Genomic DNA, 21,678 nt, shown 5'->3' on the forward strand with positions numbered 1-21,678 from the left:
GCACAAGTTGGGCACCTTCTCCCCTCTTGTGGGGAGCCCCCGTGAGTCCTGCAGTGAGAGGGGAGGGAAAAGCATCTGGCCTGGGGGGTGATCCTGCCTGATAACCCCCAGGAGCGTCACCTGCATCCCTCCGGCAGCATCACCCGCATCCCCCCCCCGGCAGCATCACCTGCATCTTCCCCAGCAGCATCACCCGCATCCCCCCGGCAGCATCATCTCCAGTTCTCCGTTTTCTGTAGCGCTGGCTCCGACTGACACCCTGTGGCCGAGGCGGTGCCTGCTGCGGTGACACAGCCTCTCCAGAACACAAGCCTGACCTCAGGCACAGGAGTACAGAGAGGAGAAAATAGGGGGATAAAAGAGGAGGGAGAGGATGGGGAGAGATACCAGTTATTTTCCAAGTTAATCTTGTACATTCCTATTTAAAAGGACTGTGAATATACAGCGTCTGCAGGGAACAGCAGACTCTGCTGCTCACCATGTGCTGGCTTTCTCATAAATATAGAAGCTTGCCGACTGTTGTGGGAACAGTGTATTCATTATCACCTTTAAAATGTTACCAAGTGGAAATGAATTTCTTTAAAATATAATTTTTTATATTTATTTATTTTATATATATAAATTCTCATGCGTGTATATATGTATACACGTACGCAGGTAATTTTTAACGCCCCTTATCGGCTCCTGGTGAATCCGGCTGAATACCCAGGATTGCGCCATTGGTGTGACGGAAGAGAAATTGGATAAATCAGCAAAACCCAAGTAATTAGAGTAAGGGCTAAAAGCCCTGTAATCTCTGTAGGCAGGACCCAGAACTGCTGGTGCTGGTGGGTCCCTGTGTCTGGGCAGGGCTTTGCTGGAATCTCCAGCTGCATTTGAAGGTCCATTTGCTGCATGTTTATCCCAGAATCCCTCACAAACATCCCCATTTAAAAGGAGGATAATTTCTTCCCCCCGCTCCATCCCCTCTGAGCACCCCGTGGGCTTTGGCAGAGGTGACAGAAGCGCCGAACGCCCCTTTCTTTCTCTCCGCCCCACAGCCTGTATGATGAACGTGCACAAGCGCTGCGTGATGAACGTCCCCAGTCTGTGCGGGACGGACCACACCGAGCGTCGGGGACGGATATACATCAGGGCTGACATCGAGAAGGATGTGCTCACCGTCGTAGGTAGGTGCGCGACCCAGGTACAAACCCTACACAGGAGGTTGCCCGGTTGCCCCTTGGTGAGTCCGGGGGGTGCAGTGCCCAGTGTCTGGTCAGGACCAGGCATGTGGCAGGGCAGGACAAGGCTTTGAGCCTTCTCCAGGCACGCTCCTGCCCTCTGGCAAGAACAGGTTGGCGTTCCGGGGGCTATCTGGAGCTTTTGCCACTTACAGACTTTTCAAACTGCTTTTTAAATCATGTAAAATTTCAGCATCCTGAGGAGGGAAGGCAGAAAGTTCCTGCCTTTAGCTATGCCGTGTGAAAACGTCTGTTCGTGTTGTGCTGTCTGTGTGATGGTGAACGTCCATTTCCTGCTGCTCCTTCCATGCCCTAATGGTGCCTGGGTCCGTGCAGGTCTCGGTGGGATGGTCCTTTTATCTGACTAGAGCTTTGCAACCTTCTAGGGTAAATATTGCTTAGATGTTAGGAAGAAATTCTTTACTGTGAGGGTGGCGAGCCCCTGGCCCAGGTTGCCCAGAGAAGCTGTGGATGCCCCATCCCTGGAGGTGTTCAAGGCCAGGCTGGACGGGGCTTGGAGCAGCCTGGTCTGGTGGGAGGTGTCCCTGCCCAGGGCAGGGGGGTTGGAACTAGGTGGTCTTTAAGGTCCCTTCCAACTCTTAACCAGTCTATGATTCCACCAATTTGGAGACTCCACGGCCTCCCCCTCTATCCGAGGGGTGTGCTGCCTTCCCGTGTGGTTCTCAGAGGGTGCTGGGGCAGGCTGTCCCTGCCGTGTGGTCGTACACTGTGGGGCACAGAGGGACATCAGCCCCTCCCCACTGCCGTGGTGAAGATAACCATCGTTCTTCACATTTCCTTGCTGTTTCCCAGCCCCGATGGAGAGCTGGAGCACAGCGTAGCGCTCACACGGCAGGCTGCTGTAAATCTCCGCAGGGCTGGCGTGGATCCCACCACCCCAGTGATGGGTGGCAGGGAAGGAGACATCCCGCGAGAGCCTGTCCCCAGGGGAGGCGCAGAGTGGCAGTGCCATCTCGCAGTGTCCACCTCCAGGGATGCACCAGGCGGTGGGAGACGGGGCCGGAGGAGGCTGCAGGCAGCCGGGCAGTGCCGGGCTCAGCAGAGACCCCTGCCCCGAGTGTCCCAGGGACCCCATGGCCACCTGTGAGGAAATCTGTTGTCCCCCATCCCAGTTTCCTCTGTCCTGGAACTCCTCCGTTCTCGGATTGTGGCAGGAAACAGGATTATCCCGTCTCTAAAGGCTTTTGCCACTCGGATTTTGAGTTCCCAGAAGATATTGCTTCCCCCGTGACCTGTAAGCATCTCGTGAAACATAAGCCGTATTCTTGTAAAGCCTCCTGTCCCCTGCGTGGAGACGACCAGACTGAAGGTGTGACTCTCTCAGTCGGGTGCCGGCAGGGGGTGGGAGGCAGGGAGAGCTTTCCATGGGCAGGGCAGGCAGCTCGCGGAAGAGCCGGGGTTTGTCTCGGGAAGGCTGAGCCCGCTGCCGAGCCGAGGAAGGAGGTTTCTGCCCACACTGGGTAACCAGGCGGCTCTGGGCGGTGACGGTCTCTGCAGGGGGCTGCTGAGCTGTTCACGGTTATTCACGGGATGAGTTGAGACCGTGGGGTGTAAAATGCCACCTCCCTGCCCACGCTGCAAAGGTCAGACCCCCTCTGAGTGGGCCCCGGGGGGTACCAGGCTGATGACACTGATAACAAGGACCTTCTCTGTCATCCCACCAGCTTTGGCTGGCTCCTCCTGGAGAAGTCTGGTTTCCAGCATCCTGCAGCGTGGCTGGTCTGGCAGCAGGAGATGCCGCAGCATCCATGGGGTTCGCTTCAGTGGGATGGGGTCAGCTCTGGGGCATCACGCTGTGCTCATCAACTCTAAGGGGTGCTTTATCCCCCGGGGAGAGTGTGGGGCTGTCGAGGTCTCGCTCCTCTGGGCTGGCTCCTTCTCGCTTGGGAGGGCAGGCTCGGCAGAGCGCATCCGAACAGAGCCACCTACAACGCGTGTGATCCCAGCGCGGGGGGTGGGGGGCTCCAGCCCTACCTGCCCCTTCTCTGCTTCTGCAAGGGGTGGCCCGAGCTCGTCCCCCCAGGGTGGTGGGAGACCAAGGGGAGCGTTGGTCTGTGATGGGCACGGCAGCTCCTCCGCCTCGTGGAGGTGCCCGATGAGGGGGGGCAGGTGGTGGCATGAGTGACCCCCAGCCTCACATAAGGAAACGCTGTGATCTGGGAGTGTGGAGAAGAGCCAGGGTCCTTTCTGGCCTAGAGAGCGCTCAGAAATGTTTTCAAGAAAAATACCAAGTGTTTGAAAATATTAATGAAAAACTGAAAAAAGTTGTGGGGTTTTTTGGGGGGTTTTTTGGTTTTTATTTGTCCTTAAAGGAGAGCTTCAACAAACCACACAGAACTTTCTTTCAGAGAAGTCCATCCCTGCTTCCCGGGCACCTTCCCTGCAGGGGATGATGCGGGACTGGTACCCAGCCTCCCGTCAGAGGCCAAGGGGGCGCAGAGCTCGCCCTCCCACTGGCACCAAGGGCTCCTTGGCACCGGAGCCCTGTTCCCATAGCTCCGAAGGCAGAGGAGAAACTCCCCCGGCCCCTTTCTGTGCAGCTGGATTTTCTTTTCTTCAGCTGGGGTTTGAAAGACTGTTTTATTTCTGGCCCTTTATGGAGGTGTTGGTGAAAACATGTCATCTGTTGGCTTTTCCAGAAAGGCAGGGAAACGTACTGTGCTCTCCAGCTCTGCCGCATAGCTGACGAAGGAGTGGGAGCACTTGGAGAGAGGAGAGCCTGCGCGTTGGCTGCCGAAGCGGGGAGCCCTGCCTCCCCTCCTGCCCCTCCGGGCAGGCCGTGAGGGGATTGGGATTTTCACTCCGGAGCCGGGAGGGGAAGTGGAAAGGTCTGCTGGGACCCAAAGCAAACATGGGTACCCAGCCCTTGGGAGATGTGGGAGCCGTGGAGCCCGCAGGCTGGGCGCTGGGGTTTGCTTGGTTGCTCCTCTCCGGGGGGTCAGCAGAGATTTCCATTCCCCCAGCGACTGTTTGCTTCAAAAAGGCAAAGCCCTCAGATAACGACTGGGTTTGTGTTGTCAGGGAGAGGCCAGATGCTGAAAAATCGGCCCTTGAGTTGTGGCCCAGGGCTTGTTGCAGAGGTGGCAGAAGGCACGGCAGGGGGGTGGTCTGGGTTTGAGCGGCTGGGGGCTTCATGTACAGAGTGGTACGGGGGGGTCCGGCTGGGCTGGAAGAGCCGTGACGTGGCTGGCGGCTGCGCCTGGAGACAGCAGCTCAGAGGGGTCTGTGCCACTGACTGCCACCTGTGTCTCTTCCTGCTGGATGTTTTAGTGATAAGACGAAGGATAACGGCTTCAAATTGGAAGAAGGTAGATTTAGACTAGATATCAGGAAGAAATTTTTCACTCTGAGGGCAGTGAGCCCCTGGCCCAGCTTGCCCAGAGAAGCTGTAGCTGCCCCATCCCTGGAGGTGTTCAAGGCCAGGCTGGACGGGGCTTGGAGCCACCTGGTCTGGTGGGAGGTGTCCCTGCCCAGGGCCGGGGGTGGAACAAGATAATCTTTAAGGTCCCTTCCCAACCGAACCATTCTAGGATTCTATTCTACGACCTGCCTCCACCACCAGGAGGATTCTGTTCTACGACCTGTGGCCCGTGGGGGCACGGCCGGAGGGTGACTCCCGCAGGGGACCCGTCCCGGCACGGGGAGGCAGCAGGCTGAGCCTGTGGGCAGGCTTCTGCTGGAACAGATTTCTGGTGGAAAATGCCCTTTCCACGTTTTCTGCAGAAATTTCAGTTTGGGGCGGGCAGGGGGTGGATTTCTGTGGAGGGTGGGAGCGACAGCGCGGCGATGGAAGGGTGGGTGGCGGAGGGGTGGGGAGGCAGCGCTGGCTGGGGGGGCGAGCCCCACTGCCAGGGGGCTCATTTTGGGGGAGTTTGGGGTCACAGCTGGAAGCCCAGCTGCTTGCCTGCCCACTTGCTCTTCCAGCAAGTGCTGTGGGGCTGGAAGCTGTTCAGGATGGAGACGATCTCTGGCAATTAATTGTCGAAGCACAAATGAGCACAGAGACTAGCGAGAGAGGGCGAAGAGGTTTCTACGAAGCAAGGAGATCAGGTCTGAGCGGCAAGATAAGAAACCAACTTAAAGACGGACCTTGTCCAGCTTTGTGGATGGGGTTTCGTGGCCCAAGGGACGAAGCCCCTGTTTTCGAGGGGCTTTCCGTGGTGCCCGGGCACCTTTGCTCCCAGCTGCATGGTAAAATGCGGGTTCTGGTGTTGCGGCAAGATCTTCTCTCTGTCCCACCAGGTGTGGAGACCCTCGCCCAGATATTTAGTAAGCTTTCCCATGGCAAAGAGCATCACAGCTGTAGTGTTAGGTGTGAAGGGTCCCGAAGCGCTTGGCTGGGCAGGGACAAGCGCCTGCAGGTGGCGGCACAGGCACGGCCAATGCAGAGCAGCGACTTAATGCTTTTATTTTTTCATCGACTTGACACATTTGACAAGAATTTGCCATATGCTTTTTGGCAGCGTGTTTTTCTTTTCTCTCTCTTTCTTTTTCTGATTTTTTTTTTAAACTTTTTTTTTTTTTTCTTTGAAAAGGGAACCTTTTACTCCCAATGGAAGGCGCGGCTTTTTGGTTAAACGAAGTGTGGTTGTCCGAGAATGGCTTGTTTGCTTAGCTAGGACCCTGAAAAATTGGGTCTATTTGCATTCCCCTTTTTGAAGATGACCGTGACTTGCCCCAGCAGTGTTTCTCCCCGCTCACGCTCTGTTATCCGAGACGTCCTCTGCGTGATGGCAGCAGGCAGGAGATGCTGCTGCTACCAGCGCGGTGAACGCTCACCATCTTCGGCTCACAAAATGCAAACCAATAGAGATGGAAGCGTGTTTAAACATGACACAACCTCTCACTGGGAACCTTACCGCCACAAGGTGTGGGTTTGACCCCAAACCGTACCTCGGTGTAGGGAGAGAGCGGGTGTTTTGCGGGGACGGAGCAGTCCCGGGGCTGGCCGTAGGCTGTGCTGTCCTTCAGCCAGGGTTGTGCTCACGCTTTGCTTTTTTATAGCGCTTGGCACAGCGCGGGCCTGCCTACGGCACGGTCTGCCAGACATTAAGATTGTAAAAATTATAATAGTAACATGAGAAAGATCAAAATTTCAATAGTTTTAACCCACTCTTAGTTCTGAAGAACCAGGGCAAACCTCAGAGCTGTCGGATAGGAGATTCGTGAGAGCATCTGTATCAGTTCCTGGGGGATCGATGAGGGTTTGGGCTGTGGCCCCTGGAGTGTCAGGGGATTGAAATTCAGTAGATTACTCAAAATCCACAAAACGTTCCTGGGACAGCCCTGTCTGTCTCTTAGTGAGGTTGACTTCCATTGCGTGTAATTTAGTAAGCCGGCAGCGTCGTCCCTGGCTGATGCTGCTCGGAGGGCAGCGGGGAGAAGCCGGGTGGTGGGGACCAGCCCCGGTGCAGCTCTGCGAGGTCGAGTACAGCTGGTGGAGCGATGGACTGGGGGTGACAGGCGATGGGGTCCGGCACAGCCGCAGCTTTGGCTGGTCTGCAGGGCTGTGCCCCGAGCAGCAGCGGGAACCTGCAGCCCTGCCCCTCCTAATTAACTTTGGCTCTGTGGTGTTAATGAGTCCATTATGTTCGGGGAGAGGCTCTGTTACAGCTCCTTTTCATGCCATACATTGAATGTAATTGTATAATGGGTGCACGAGTGAGTGGAGCTTTGTGCGCTGCCGTCGGAGCCCTGCATTGCCATCGTCCCCCGCTGCTCAGGGGTGGCTGAAGCACCGGGATTTATTGGCGTTCACAGGGATTAAAAAGGTTTGGCTTTTTATATGTTGGCTTTTTATAAATGGCACCTTCCTAATGCCTGTGGCTTTGTGCCGTCAGCGCGGTGAGGCTGTGGAGCGTGTTCCCCCCCAGCTCCGCGCTGGGGACAAGGCTCGCAGCTCCACCAGCCAAAGGCGGTTTCCAAAATGCAGGAGGTTTCAGAGGGCCTTGTTAATTAGGGCACAAAACAGCCTGCGCCTCATCCAGCAAAGCACTTAGATACGTGCTCTTGGCAGGCGCATCTCTTCTGAAGCATCCACGCCAGCTGCATGGGGGGCTGCGATCGCCAAGAGCCCAGGGGTGTGAGCGATGCTGGGACAGCCCCGACCCCTCGCTGCCTCCCCTCTGGGACACCGGGGGGTTCGCTTCGTGCAAAGGGACAAAACCAGCTGCAGGTGACATCCCTGGCTCGGGCACACTCCTCCTACGGGCTTGGTTTGGCTGTTGGTCGCCGGCACAGACCGTCCTGCGCGGCGTGGGGGTGGGAGGCAGGCTCTGGCTGAGAGCCTAATTAGCCGCGATGGATTTGAGCAGCAGAAGTGTGGCTGGGTGTCCGGCATTTCTGGGCGCTTGGGCTGGCTGAAGTTCAAAGCGCTTTTCTTCAGCGCTGAACAGACCCGACCCCGGTGTCGTGGTTTAACCCCAGTCAGCAACTGGGAGCACGCAGCCGCTCGCTCGCTGCCCCCCTTCCCTCCCCCCTGTAGGATAGGGAGAAGAGGGACAAAAGGAGGGGAAAGGGGGAAAAAAAGACTCCTGGGTTTGAGATAAAGACAGTTTAATAGAACACTAATGGAAGAGGAAAATAATAATGATAGTAGTGGTAAAAGAATACACAAAATAAAGTGATATAACACAAGTTGCTTTCACAACCCAGTCATCGGTTGCCCAGCCTGTCCCAGCAGGGACCGGAAGCATTTTATTTAAAAAAAAAAAAAAAAAGGGCAGGAAGTTCCTCTGTTAAAAACTGCAAGTTTTATTTGCATGTAATACCAGCCATTCTGCAGTTTCGGAGACGGCCTTTAAAGATTTGGGGGTTATTTCCCTGCTTCCCCCGGCCAACCCCCATTTCTCTACCGAGCGTGACGCCCGTGGTATGGGACATGCCTTTGCCCAGCGTGTCCTGCCTGTGCTCCCCCTCAGCTTCCATGGCAAGCTGAAAAAGTCCTTGGCTAACGTAGACATCGCTTAGCAGCAACTAAAACAATACGTGTTATCAACATTGTTCTCATACTAAATCCAAAACGCAGCAGCTGCGAGGAAGAAAATTAACTCTATCCCAGCTGAAAACGGGACGCCAGGGGATGAGTGCATGAGGCTGGAAAACCTGAAGTAGCGGGCTAGAAATGGCAGAATTTAGCAGCTCTGCTTGCTAAACGTGTTGTTTTAAATTGCAATAAAGCATCCTTGCAATCGGTGCTGTGCACGGCACTGCCGGGAGCGGGTCCCGTGAGTGTCCTTGGAAGCGAGCGACCTGAAGTCCCGGGAAGCCATTCGGGGAGAAGTCTCTCCAGCTCTTTGGCTTCCTTACATCCATACCGTGATTTTCGTAATGCGATATTTGGAGTCTCCTTCACTTTTGGAAGGGTGGATGGAAGTTCGAAGGGTGAAATGAGATCTCTGCTTCTGTCACCCACTGCATAAACCACGGCAAACTCCCGCTCGCAGCTTTGTCGTACACAGTCAGTAGTGTGGGCTGGGTTATTTAGCTTGAGCTGCGTGGCGAAAGAGAAGTCATCTTTTGGGCCTGGTAAACAAAATTTGGGTACCTAGCAGTGCTCTGAGATGTGTGAAGTTGCCAAAACAGGTTAATTCCCTTTGGGTGTTACTTAAAGATGCTTAATTGACTTGAGAACTTTTTATCCCAGTCGCTGAGGGAATCTGGTCTTTTATACCCAGCAAGTCTGCAGATACTTGTCTCTATTATTCCCTGCTCCGACGTTGTTACAACACTTGGCTTTGCCTTAAATATAAAGAGAGGATTCCCTGGAGCCGGTAGGTGTTGGTTTGTGTCCACAAGTTGCATCCTGCCAGCTCCGAGGGCAGCAATGCCGGGAGGATGGTACCGCTCTCCCTTGGCCCTGGAATCGACAGTAACACACGGTTTCTTCAGAAGCAAACAAGAAAAAAGAGACTTGTGAAGGTAACAGCAATCCCAGTACATGGGATGGCACACCCACACCCACGCGAGGTCTGGCTGGGATGCGGTGTGAGGATGCTGCGGAGTGGGACCGACGGGGGATGTGGGTCTCTGAACAGCGGCGGGAGGGAGGGAGACGCGATGGAGTGTGGCGGGGCATCGTCTGGCTGATGTTGGACAAGGGGAAAGGTATATTCACAGTCAGTGTTCTGCTCTGGGCTTTGATCAAGTATCTTATTAGTGGGAAAAGACTGCTGAATAAAGTGGGAAATTGTAGCAAATTAAAATGTCATCAAGGCGTTGCACGTTTTTGCTTCCATAATAGAAAAGCTTCCCAATGCAGATTATTCTGAGCCTGTCGTATTAAGGGACATGAATATTTGAGTTCGGGAAACGGAGGAGCGAGAGAATATGAAGGCTGGGCTTGGACTCCATTCGATCTGTTGCTTCTCCGAGAGACAGCGAGTTGCACGGAGGGCTCTGCTCCTGCATTGCTCCTCGCCGGTGGCGGAGAGCTGGCTGCTCCTGCCGCTCTGGTCAGGCAGGAGCTGTGGCCCCGCCGCGTGTCGGTGCGTCCCGCCGTGTGTCGGTGCGTCCCAGCGGGGAGCTCCCTGCGCCAAGCTGGGGGTCAGGCAGTTAATCACTGATCTCAGGGAAGCAGTGGTCTACAGGGACTAAAATGGAGAAAAAACATGAAAGGGTTATGCTGCAAGTTCCAGGGTATGTGTGGGAGGTGGAGAATATTCAGCGTGTTTAGGTGACTTTGCCCTGTGTGCGTGTGAAAGCGGAGTGTGCCCTGTCCTCGTGCAAGGGCTGCTGGAGCCTGGGGACGATGTCGGGCTCCCTCTTCTCTCTTGGGAGTCTCTGCAACCTTCTGATGTCCCTGGTGGCTCCTGCAAAACTGAGACCCCTGTTAGGACCCGTGGGGACGCGGCGTCAGCTCGGGGTTACAGCCGATAGCCCTGTTGCGCCTGCGGCGTTGGCGGGGGCTGCCGGCACCGGAGCCTTGCTATTTACTGAGCTGATGAAGTAAAACATTGACCAAAACTGAAACCAATTATGCTGTGATTAGATAAACGAGCTGGAAGTGCGTTAATTAATAATCACCGGCCCAGGAAGATGCAGCCATAATGAGTCCTGTGCCTTTTGTATTGTATAAGTATGTGCAAATATATTCTTCTGCAGAGCATTAATTAAATGTTTTAAGGCACGAAGGTGTTAATCCAAGAGCTGGGTGCTCGCTGGAATGCGGCTGCTCCCAGCTTGGGATGGTGGAGGGAGGAAGATGAGTCCTGTGGGTCAGGGCATTCCCTTCTCCAAAATCCTGTCCGAGAGGTGTGGAACAGGGGGTGCCACTGGCATGGCGCGGTGTTTTGCTGGCCAGGGCTCCGGTGAGGTGCTTGGGCTGGGTTGAGGTGGCTGAGCTCGGCTCTGACCTCTCCTTGCGATGCGCCGGGCTTTCAGAAGGGTTTTCCCCTGTGCTGGGCAATGTGAAGCAGAATTATCTGCAGAGATTATTATGCGTTGTAACGGCCTTCCTTTCTCAGAGATGAAGGTAAAGGATTTGGCAGCCAGTGTAAGCTGTCTTTAAGAGCTGGGTAGGAGTGGGTTTTGTTGTAGGCTTCTTTTTTTTTTTTTTTTTTTTTTTTAACATAAAAGTGAACCCCCATATGGCACTGTATATTTAGCAAAGAACTTTCTGGTCTTTATTTATCCAGCATATTAATCTTGCCTTCCCATGGAAACCTGGGTACCAGCCGTGAGCAGACACACGACCCCAGGCGGGTGATGGGGCCGGCTGCTGCCCTTTCGTCTGGGGCTGGGCAGCATCTCCCATGCCCCCAGGTGTGGGGACCTTTGGGGCAGGGTCCCTTTGGAACCACCCCAGAGGTGGGGAGCAGAGCTGGGCTGTGGTCTGCATCAGCCGCTGGGGCACCAGCCCCTTTGCTTGATGTGGGGCTGGTTTTACCCCAGGTGAAACACCATCCTGGGAGCAGAGAGTCGGAAACCATCCTCTCGTGCCTGCCACCCCTTTGGCTGGCAGCGGAGCTCAGCAGGGCCATGCCATGTGATGGTGGGACTGATGGTGAAGCGGGTCTCCAGGAAGGCTTTCCTGGTGGAGACCTGCGGGAGTCTGATGACTCCTGCAGGAGTTAGATGACCTCAGAAGGTCCCTTCCAACCCCTGCCATTCTTTTGAGTCCATCCCATCGCTGGATCAGGCCGGGAAGGGGATGCCATCCACCCCGAGCACTGCATCCCTCCTGGATCCTGCAGCATTTGGCCGCTCTGGACCTTCCTGGCCCACTCCTCCAGGGTACAGCCCTCAATGGAGCTGGAGGAAGGGCCGTGCCCTGCTCTTGCAGCCACTGGCAGCTTCTGGCTGTGACCTCCATGGCCAAAACCAGCTGCCTGAAAAAGGCTGTTGTTCACTCCTGCTTTGGATATTTGTTACAGTGACAGTTCTCCCCATGTTTTGCACTGGAGATGTGGGTGTCTGAAATAAGTGTCTCTTCTCAAGCCTGTTCCTGCAGTTACGGCTGACTGAGTAATTAAAAGATGTCATCTGAATAATTTATTTGGAAACTACTGCAAATTTTGCAGAATAAATTATGCAAATATCGTTCAACCAGCTCGACCTGCCCTAGCCCTGCAAGCAGGTCACATCTCATTCCTGTGGCAGTGGAGTGGTGGCCCTGGCCCCCAAACCCCCCCTAGAGCCGTGGAATTCCAGGACTTACCCATCGCCTTCCTGACCACAGCCTGAAACCAGGGCGGCTTCTCCTCAGCAGGCACCAGCTGCTGTAGCTGGGCTTGGTACCCAAAGTGATTTAAGACCGGCTGCTTTAAATGGGATCATAACATTCTTACTCATCACTATTAATAATGATGTTACTACTTCTTAATGATGCACAAAACTGTCAGGATATGACAGATGGAAAACTGTTTTACATCAAATTTGACTGTCAAAGAAACACCATAAGCGGTTGGAGAGCAGCACGTTTCCCCCGACATGAGGTATCACTACTACACTTCTTGAGGGTTTTTATTTTTCTTTCACTCAATTGTTGATTTCTGCTTGAAAAGTCGGAGAGTTACTTAAGGTCAAGCAGAAGTATTTTGTTTTTTAAATGAATAGATAAAATTATTCCCATTAATGAAATTTTTAGGTCTGCGTGCTGAGATAATAACATGAGGTAATCAAATCTCATGCTTCAGGGCATAAACTGATTGACCATGAGGGTCAGGAATTATTTTTCCTGTTTTTTAAAGAAGTGAACAATGGGCCTGATAAATGACGAAGGCTTATTCATTTGTCTCCAGAGGATGTTGCTGTGGCCGTTCGGACGGTGAAACATGAAGCAAAGTCAGAGCGTTGATGCAGTGTGACATAATTTTGCATCCTCTCTCTCTCAGGGGACATTGTCCGGTTTGAATCCTGAGAGCCAGCGGCTCCTTCCAGCTCTTGGGTTAGTTCTGCTGGTCCCACAGCGGCTGTTGCCATCTGTCTTGGGGGGGTGAGGAGTCCCCGGGGATTTCTGCTGACCCCCCTGGGGCAGATGAAGAGCAATGGTCACCAGCGTGGACCGTGCCTGCCCCAGATGCTTGGTGCAGGATCTCAACGGGGGCTGGGGCAGGCACCATTCAGACCCCGGTACCACGACACCCCCGGTTTAAGTGGTCCTGCACCATAGCGAGTGGCAGTGGGGCTGTCTGCTTTAGAGGTGGAGATGAGATCTTCCCCCAAGGCTCTGACATCTTCCTGTGCTGCGAAGGGTCAGGGTCATGGAAAATATGTTTTCATAATAATTTCAAAGCCAGGAAGGTAATGGAAGGCGGTAAAAGCTCAGCAGAGTTGCATGGGGAGGGTATGAAGAGTCTGCGGCAGAGCGGGACGCTTGCCTGCGGCGGGGAAGGCTGCGGTCGGAGCTGTGGTCGGACCAGCCAGGAGTTACAGATGGAGCCGAGCAAAGGGTAGGGGACGGTGGGATATCTGATGGGGCTCTGGGCTGGGGGACAGGAGCACTGGGGTCCCACTACAGGGCACTTCCCACATCTGCAAACAGCCAAAGCAATTTCTGCTGTTCACAAACCCTGAGAAGACCGCTTGCCCTGCGGGCTCATTGCCAGTCAGGTAGGGCCTCGGCAGGAGCTAGTGCGGGACTTTTCCCTAGTATACTTCTGTGTTTTATAATTCAAGAACGTGGTTATAAAGATTGCCTTCTTTCCTATCAAAAAGGCACAGATAAAAGCTTATAACGGTGATGAGAAAATATGTATTCTTCTTCTCTGATAAGGGGTGAGGGAGAGGAAGGCATTCTGGCTGTATCAGTGCAGAGCCTTGGCGGGGCCCTTGGAAATTAAACTCATTACTTAAAAGATTTCACAGAGCAGATTGCAAGCCTTTCTGCTTGGATGGTACAAAGCTTTCCACAGAAGATTTTGACTGAGAGCCCAAATTAAGCCACAGAATAACCACTGTGCATCCTCTGAAGTGCAGAGCTGGTATTTATGTCCTTTTTTTTTTTTTTAAAAAAAAAAAAGCGACTCATTTATTAAATGGCACGTGAAGAGAATTGTCAGGACGTTACAGAAACGCAGTCATGCTGCTCATGTCACGGCAGGCAGCTCCAGGCGGAAGGAGGCGCGACTGTCGGGCTGCTCTCCCAAGACGTGGGGCCGTGCGGGTTCGTTATGCGGATGAGGTGGTTATGGAGCAGGTAACGCCGTCACTCCGCCAGCCCTGGCACTGCTGCTATCTCTATCCATAGCGGGCCTGTGGAGGGATGGCCCACTGCAAAGCTGGCCCGAGCTCGGAGAGCAGCCTGTGCAATACGTAACCAATCGCCGACAACCCGAGAAGCTTGAAAGCTGCTCAGGTCTGATATTCTACTGTCCTCTGGAGATACCTGTTGACTGCTTAAAGAAATGTTGAGCCTTGGTCCTCTCTGGTACAGGAAGGGTGAATCCCTCCTCCTTGGGCATCTTCTCACGAGTGCTTTTAGGATGCTTCGGTGTCCTCAGCCCCCTCCCCGGGGACGATGGCAGATTGTGGAGCGCTGTGTTGGGTCCCCAGGTCCTGGCGCTCGTCCCTCTGGGAAAACAACACTGCTGGTGCCCACGCAACCCGCGGGATGGGACTGCCCTGGGGACCAGAGCCTCGCAACGTGTCCTCCCCTTCTTCCAGACGGCAAAGCCGCTTCTTGCACGGGAGCACAGAAAGCTGTTTGCAAATGCCGATGCTGAGCAGCTGCTGCGGCTGCATCCCTGACCCCACCGACCGCTGGCAGGTCTCAACCTCCCCGCAAAGAGATCCGACCTGTCCTGTGGATGACGGCATCCACGGCAAGGTCACCATATATCACTTCTTCTAATGAAGTCATTCCTTCCCCTTCTGCCAGAGGGGCAGGAGGCGGCTCCGGCTCCCATGGCTGCCTCGTCTCAGGAGTCTGAAGAATCTCTAGCGCTGCCGAATCGATAGGGCTGCCCGGGCACCTGTAATTGGGCAGCGGGCGATTCCCAGCGGGTTTGCGCCTCACTGTCTCGCGAGCTGCTGTCAAGGGTGTCACGTTTGATAAATGAGCTAGTTTATAAACACAGATTTGAATTTTGGCTACAAGCTTTAATGCCGTGGAGCCGGAAATTGGGTGATGCTTCAGGAGGACGGCAGTAGGTTGCAGATTTGGGGTCATTAACGCGCTTTTCAAAACTTATCTGGCTCCCAGCCTTGCATCAGAAATGATTTGGGAGCCAAGCGATTTTTTTTTACTCTTGCTGGCGTGCCGAAAGCATCTTCTAATGTCCTGCAGCACCGCACATGCAGCTGCAGTCCTCTCCTCCTCGGGATTATGGGGGTGTATGGGGTGATGCTCTGCCCCCTGTGAACCCTGTGGCAGAGCTGCTAGTGTGATCCGGTGGGATTTCAGGCAGCGCTGAGTTCCCGATTCCCGACATGGCACAACCCTCCATGCCTGATCCCCGAGGTGAGCACCAAACCTGGGGAGGTGACGGCCGAGGGGCTGCCGGCGGGCACCGTGCCGGCTGCCGAGGAGCCGGGTGGCTCCATCACCGCAATCCGTTGGGAGCAGGGAAGCCCCCACCGCGGCTCGGGCAGTGCTGCTTGCGCAGCCCTGGGCGGTTTGGGTGGGAGAACCTGCGGAAGCCCCCGGCGGAGCTGTGTCTGCTGGCCGCAGCGCAGGCGAGGGGAATTTTGCTCTGGATTTTCTTGCAAGCAGCTTTTCCCCCGGTTCTGGCTGCGCTCCGTCACGTCCCATCAGACTTTCCATCTCTGATATCTTTGCTCAGGCTGGAGGGAAGATAAGACCCTTCTCCCAGAAGACAGACCCTTTTGGACTTAATCTAGGGAAAGAGACTTAGATCAGCCTGCTTGTATTTAATTTGTCAAAGCTGCAATCCAATTACAAGCAGTCGAGGTTGCCGGCAGGTTTGCTCTCCCCTCTTCTGCTCCTTGTTCTGGTCCTGCTCCCTGGAGGAGACGCTCCGGCTCCTGGCACCGGGATGCTGCTGCCGGCATCCCCCCGGTCCCTCAGGGACGTGGCTGCTGAGCCCGAGGGGACCCTAAAGGAGAGTCTGGCACTGGATCCAGCCGCTGTGCCGGTGCTTTCTGGTGCCTGCCCTCCCCCGTTCGCGGCTCTTCCGTTGCTACTTCCACTCCCCATGGAAAGCACCATCCCCGGGCTCCCACCTCGCCCAAACAGAAGGTGCAGATCACCGCAATTCTCCCTACCAAGGTGCAAGAGGAAACCAAGCAGCTTTAAACTCTTTAAAACTGACAGCAAACAACGAATCATCCTGTTAGAAAGTGAAAATAACCTCTTGAGTTGATCCTTCAGCCTCCCTCGTCCATTAGAGCTGCGTTTGCCTTGCGTTGGTAACTGTATTTCGTTGCTCGTGTACTGGCCGTGTCTGCACATACTGAGTTTTTTATCACGTTTTTCACACTGACCGTTGGCACACAAGGAAGTTGCCTATTGTTGAGTATTTTTATGATTTCAATACTGAATTCAATCCTTTTTCTCCTCCCCAGTAAGAGATGCTAAAAACCTAGTTCCTATGGATCCTAATGGCTTGTCAGATCCCTACGTGAAGCTTAAACTAATCCCTGACCCCAAAAACGAAAGCAAACAGAAGACCAAAACGATCAAGTGCTCCCTGAATCCTGAGTGGAACGAGACATTTAAATTGTAAGTACAAGAAAAATGTTTAAACTTGTAGACTGATTTTTCTCACCCCTAAGAATTAATGTGATTGTATTTGCTCTGATTTAATTATTCAGAGACATTAAGCTGATTCAACTGAGAAGTAATTCTTTTCGGCCCTGTAAGTGTGACTCAGAAGCACTCAAACCTCTGCCCTGACCCCTGATCAGAGCCGAGCGTTTCAGGGCAGGAATTCTGCATTCTGCGTTTGAAACAGATGCAGTCGGGAAATTAAATGTCCGAGAGCTGAATGGTCATTGAAGACCATCCCTTCATTTTATATCCGAGGAGTGTGGAGGGCACGGTGGTGTAGCGATGGCTTCCAGAATAAAACCGTCCCTTTTTCTCTCCTCTCTTCCAGCCAACTGAAAGAGGCCGACAAAGACAGGCGGTTGTCCGTGGAGATTTGGGACTGGGATCTGACCAGCAGGAATGATTTCATGGGCTCCTTGTCCTTCGGGATTTCCGAGCTGCAGAAGTCGGGAGTCGATGGATGGTAAGAGTTGCAATTGTTTTGAAAATACTGCGGGCGAAAAGCTGTCCTGATCTCTTTGTGCGCTACGGGGGACGCGGCAGCCCCTGGTACTTCACCAGTGCCCTTCTGTTCGAGGACCACCAGGCGCGTTGGCTCCTGTGTGAGGTGCCGCTCCACCTCTCGGACTGGTGAGAACTGCTGGTGCTGTGGTGGGCTGTGGGGTGTCAAGGGGACACCCAGAGGTGCCAGGACAGCGTCTGGGTGCCCTGCACGGCCTGCCTTTTTGTCACCTCCTCGGTGTCCTCTAGCCCCTTGCAGGGTTGCTCGGGGGGCTTTTCCCTCCCCTGGGGCTGCTCTGCCTGGGGTTCGTGGCCAGAAGGGCTGGTGCTCCCCATGGGTTCTCACTATGTAGGCTTCAGGGGGAAGCATTTGCCGAGCAAGCATTTTCCAGCGTTTTCTGGTTGGATTCCCTTGGTTTCTGTACTGGGGAGGCAACGTGGCTCCCTCAGGCCAGCGGGAGAGCAAGGCTGAGAGCGGGCCCAGGGCTGGGGGGACACGCTTGGAATGATGATCAGTGGCGGGGGCAGCCGCTTCGTAGCACAAGGAGTAGCAGAGACGGTGCTGAGGGGCACTCCTCAATAAAAGGAGGAATGCTACCACAGTGTATAATTACTGTCGCTCGTTACCGTACGAAAGATGAACACAGTGGGTCTGTAACACCCGCACTGAATGGGTCTCTTCATTTCCATTTTATCTCCCCCAGCAGGACACACACCGCCTTATTTCCCTTTTTTTTTTTTTCCCCCCGCCAGCCACTGATGCCTGAGAGACGTGTTACCTTTCCATGTAAAGTGTAATAATTGAAAATAGATATTATATGTCTTTTGGAAACCAAAACCTGCATGCTATTAATTTGCATTCTGTGAGTCGAGCCAACACCCTGGACTCTGTCTTTTCCCCCGGTGGAAGCTGTATGTGTCTCACTTAAAGCAGAGAACGGAGAGGAGGAGGAATTAGCGGATGGGCTGGGGGATGATGGGTCCTGCAGCGTGTCCCGTGCCCCCAGGAAAACCCACCCGTCGGGGGGCTGCGGGCAGGGTCTGGCCGTGTTATGGCACGGATGGCGAGCGGCAGGGCTCAGCCGGCGAGTCTCGCTTGCCACGAACCAGACCCTGATCGAGACGCGGCTTCTCTGCTGGAAAACAGCAGAAAATTGTCACTTCCCCCCCTCCCCCTGAATTTCCAGTCACCTGTAAGGATGCGCGTGTGTCGGCTGGGGCCGGTGCGCGGCCGGCTTCTGACGCAGCCCAAAGTCTGATCGTTTTCCCAGCCTTTTAAAAATCATGTAAGTGGAGATCTAAGTGATTTTCCTTGTCACAGCATTTGGCTAGAATAAACTCTAGAAGGAGCTCTGATGTATTTTTCATATCTAAACAACTGCAGTTAACGGAGAAAACAAGCTCAAAGGAAGAGTCTGTCCCTATATTACGCAAATAGCGCTTTGTTCGTTCGGTGCAGCCTCTGTAGATAACACCCAGCTGATAACCGTCCCCCGGCTGCCGGGAGGCTTCACCGATGGAGCTGAGGCTTTGCCCGTGGCTGTGTGAAACACCTCAGATCTGAATGACACTTCCATGATTTCTGATAATTGCTGCTTAAACTTTTTTCCTTTTTTTTGGTGAGCATCTTGGCTTTGTGCTCAGGGTTGTCGGTGCCAGCCTGGCACTGGCACGTTCCGTGTGCTGTCCCCATGGACCCTGGCCTGCCTCGGCACCTGGGGCGGCTGGTGGGGAAGGAGCTTGCCCACACATGGCCATCACGAGAAAGCCATGTTTTTTCTACGTGTTTTGGGGTCAGGTTTGTGTTTTGAAAGAGACATCAGTGCTTTGTGGTGTCCACCGCAGCAGGGTGTGGATGTCCTTCCTGGGATGCGGTGGCTGGGTCCCCAGTACAGCGAGGGACCCCAGAAACAACCTCCACTGGGGTGCGTGGCTGGGAGCTTGCTGAGTGGGACGATTTGGGGGTGTGAAGTTTGGGAGGGGTCTTCTAACCTTGGGGAAGGGTCACCTGGAGGCCGGTGCAGCAGAGGCAGAGCTGTGCTGGGAGCGGGAGGTGCGGTCCTGCCCGCCCGTGGTCCTGCTGCCATCCTGACCCGACGTTCTCGCTGTGTCCCCCCAGGTTTAAGCTGCTGAGCCAGGAGGAGGGGGAGTATTTCAACGTCCCGGTGCCTCCTGAAGGAGAAGAAGGAAACGAGGAGCTGCGGCAGAAGTTTGAGGTGAATTGATTTTTCTTGGGAATTCGGGGGTTTTCCTCGCCACCTGCCTGCCATGCCCTCGGCAAGGGGGTTTCCCTGCGGGGCTTTCCCTGCCAGCTTTTCCCTGGCAGCACGGAGAGCACAGAGCAGAGTCCGGCCCATCACTCCTCCCTCTCCCCGCTTTCCACCTACTCCTGGAGACCTGTGCCCGTGGCCAGTCCTTCCCAAGGCTCTCCATGTCACGCCTGGCTCCCAGGCATGAGCTTTGAGCAGGCTTTCCAGAAGGTAAGTTCTTCAGTTACATTCAGCAAAAAAAAAAAGTCACTCTGAAGATTTGAAGCTTTCCAGCAATGGTTTGGCTACATTAAATAATTAACAAGGACCATATGGGAATGGGAAGTTTGTGATGCGCCCACAAGCGGTTCCTGCCTCGCCGGTGCAGCGCTGGGTCGTGCCACCACACAAGGCTGGTGCTTCCAGGGCAGGGGAGACTGGAGAGACCGTGGGGGCTTCCAGCAGGGATCTGGTCGCTCCTTGGGTGCCTGCAGCTGCGCGGCTCCTCCGGCACGGGGCACACGGAGCAGCGTGTGCCAGGAGCACACGCTCCTGGAGCAACTGTGCAGCATCCAAGGAATGGTGGAGAGCTGGGACAGATGAACCAAAGTCATTTTGTAGAGGTTTGCAGAAGAGGATTCAGATACATCAGAAGAGGCAAGAGGATTCAGATACATCAGAAGAGGCAAGAGGATTCAGATACACCAGGAGCTGGAAGCGTAAGACTCATTCACATGCAATTTTCTGATGGGATTGACAGGATGATTCTTAATTGGAGCACACGGAATGAGCCATCCATCTCGCCCTTCTGGAATGCTCTCTTCTAATTTGAAAATACAGCGACCTCCCTGCACACGTGTGTGTCTGACTTCATGGTAGAGGCAAGCAGTGGGTTAGCTGGGAAAGGGAACAGTTGTTTCTGATGGAAGAGGAGATGAGAGATATGAAAATGATTCTTTGTCACTTAAGTTGAAAATACAACAGAGAATATCGCACAATGCAGAGTTACGTGTAATGTTTGCTTGGTGCCTTGTGCTCCACTAAGAGCGGGATTGATTCCGTGTCTGGTACCTGCGGGTAGGAAGGAGTCTGAAATCCCATCGTTTCAAAGAAGTCGTTTCTTCTTACCACAAAGAAAGCAGCACAGCAAACATCCCCCTTTCATTTGCGTTGTTTCAGGTGACGCCTGTCTTTCTGTTAGGGTTGTGTAATTCAAAATGAGTATTTTGCCAAAAAAGAGAGTTTGTCAAAATGATTATAGTATAGCTAGAAGAGGAGATGCTTCACTTATATTTCCAACGGTGTATTCCAATTAAAGAGGGGTGAAGATCCTGGATGTCCCAGGATGACCTGACGTGACCGTGCTGCCGCTGTCGGCACGTGCACGTGTTGGTACAGCAGTTCTACCCGCGCTCAGAGGTGCCATATAATAGGATTTGTTCGTCTGTTTTTTCCGTCATGCTGCTGGTTATGAATTAATATAATTAACTAAGATAAATTAAGATATTAATATAATTGGCTTTGGAGCTAATCTCGGAAAGAAACCCTTTCTCAGCCGTTAAATGTCGTGGCAGCCTTTGTACCCTGCCTTGTGCCCTGAGACCGGGCTGGGTTTTTAAGAGGGTGATGCTGAGTATGGTGCTGGGTATCAGCCATCGCTGACGGCGCTTGGCACCGAGGCGTTACTGACACTGCTGGGGCTGCCGGAGGCGTAAACCCGGAGCACTACGGCAATATGTACAGTCCAGTGATTTGATTCTCAGTAGCGTAGGTAATCCATCCTTCCCGTGGTGCGCAGCACTGCTCCCTCAGCCCGGATAGTGGAGTAATCCGATGAGCCGAGAGTGGAGTCTATGCTAATTGAGCGATGGGCTAATTGATAAGGCCGAGTGACAGCAAGTCAGATGAGCGTCTGAAGGGAGCCCCTAACTTTGTGGGGAAAGCCAGCGGCAGCAGCCGGAGCGCTCAAAGGCAGCAGCGGGGTGCGAGGGCTTGGTGTCGCTGCCAGCGCTGGCCTGTGTGGGTGAAAGTGCAGAATACCCCCTCGAGGAAAGCACGATGGGTGCCTGTGAAAAAGCCAAGGGCATAAACGCGATGGGCTTTTCTGAGCCTTATCACACCTGCACTTCCCTGAGGAGCTGGCCCCGGGAAGCTGCTGTCGGCATGCGAGAGCTTCAGGGCTTTGCACTGGTGGCACCACGGATCTGCACGGAGGTGAGATTACCCTGTCAGTCTCTGGAAGGTTTCAGTGATGCTTGGGTCCACCTTCGAGAAGAAATGTCTATTTACTACTCAATAAACCATGGAAGATCTTGCCGAATGATTGATCCAGACAGTACTGAATTATTAGGTCTTTGCCATTTTTCACTGTAGCTAAAGTCCTCCCAGAACCCTAAGAATGAATGTAGCACATCTGGAGACTTAGATGAAGAGAGCCATACATAAAATAAAATAGTTGCCCTTTTGGTTGTCAGCGTGAACTCCATAATCGTAGCACAGGACTGGAGAGTTAGTT

The 21,678-nt window shown here is 53.8% G+C and overlaps 1 protein-coding gene across 2 annotated transcripts in view; it reads left to right on the plus strand.

Moving 5' to 3' along the window:
- Window positions 1–21,678, plus strand: part of PRKCB (protein kinase C beta) — a 137,904-nt gene that overhangs the window by 69,702 nt on the left and 46,524 nt on the right. For both annotated transcript variants that reach the window (XM_074598567.1, XM_074598568.1), the window contains exons 5-8: window positions 1,041–1,169; window positions 16,209–16,365; window positions 16,742–16,876; window positions 19,034–19,130. In XM_074598567.1, the coding sequence (XP_074454668.1) occupies window positions 1,041–1,169; window positions 16,209–16,365; window positions 16,742–16,876; window positions 19,034–19,130 (518 nt within the window). The remainder of the gene's footprint in view (window positions 1–1,040; window positions 1,170–16,208; window positions 16,366–16,741; window positions 16,877–19,033; window positions 19,131–21,678) is intronic.

The sequence above is a fragment of the Larus michahellis genome, chromosome 8 (genome assembly GCF_964199755.1).
Source record: "Larus michahellis chromosome 8, bLarMic1.1, whole genome shotgun sequence".
NCBI classification, from domain to species: domain Eukaryota; kingdom Metazoa; phylum Chordata; class Aves; order Charadriiformes; family Laridae; genus Larus; species Larus michahellis.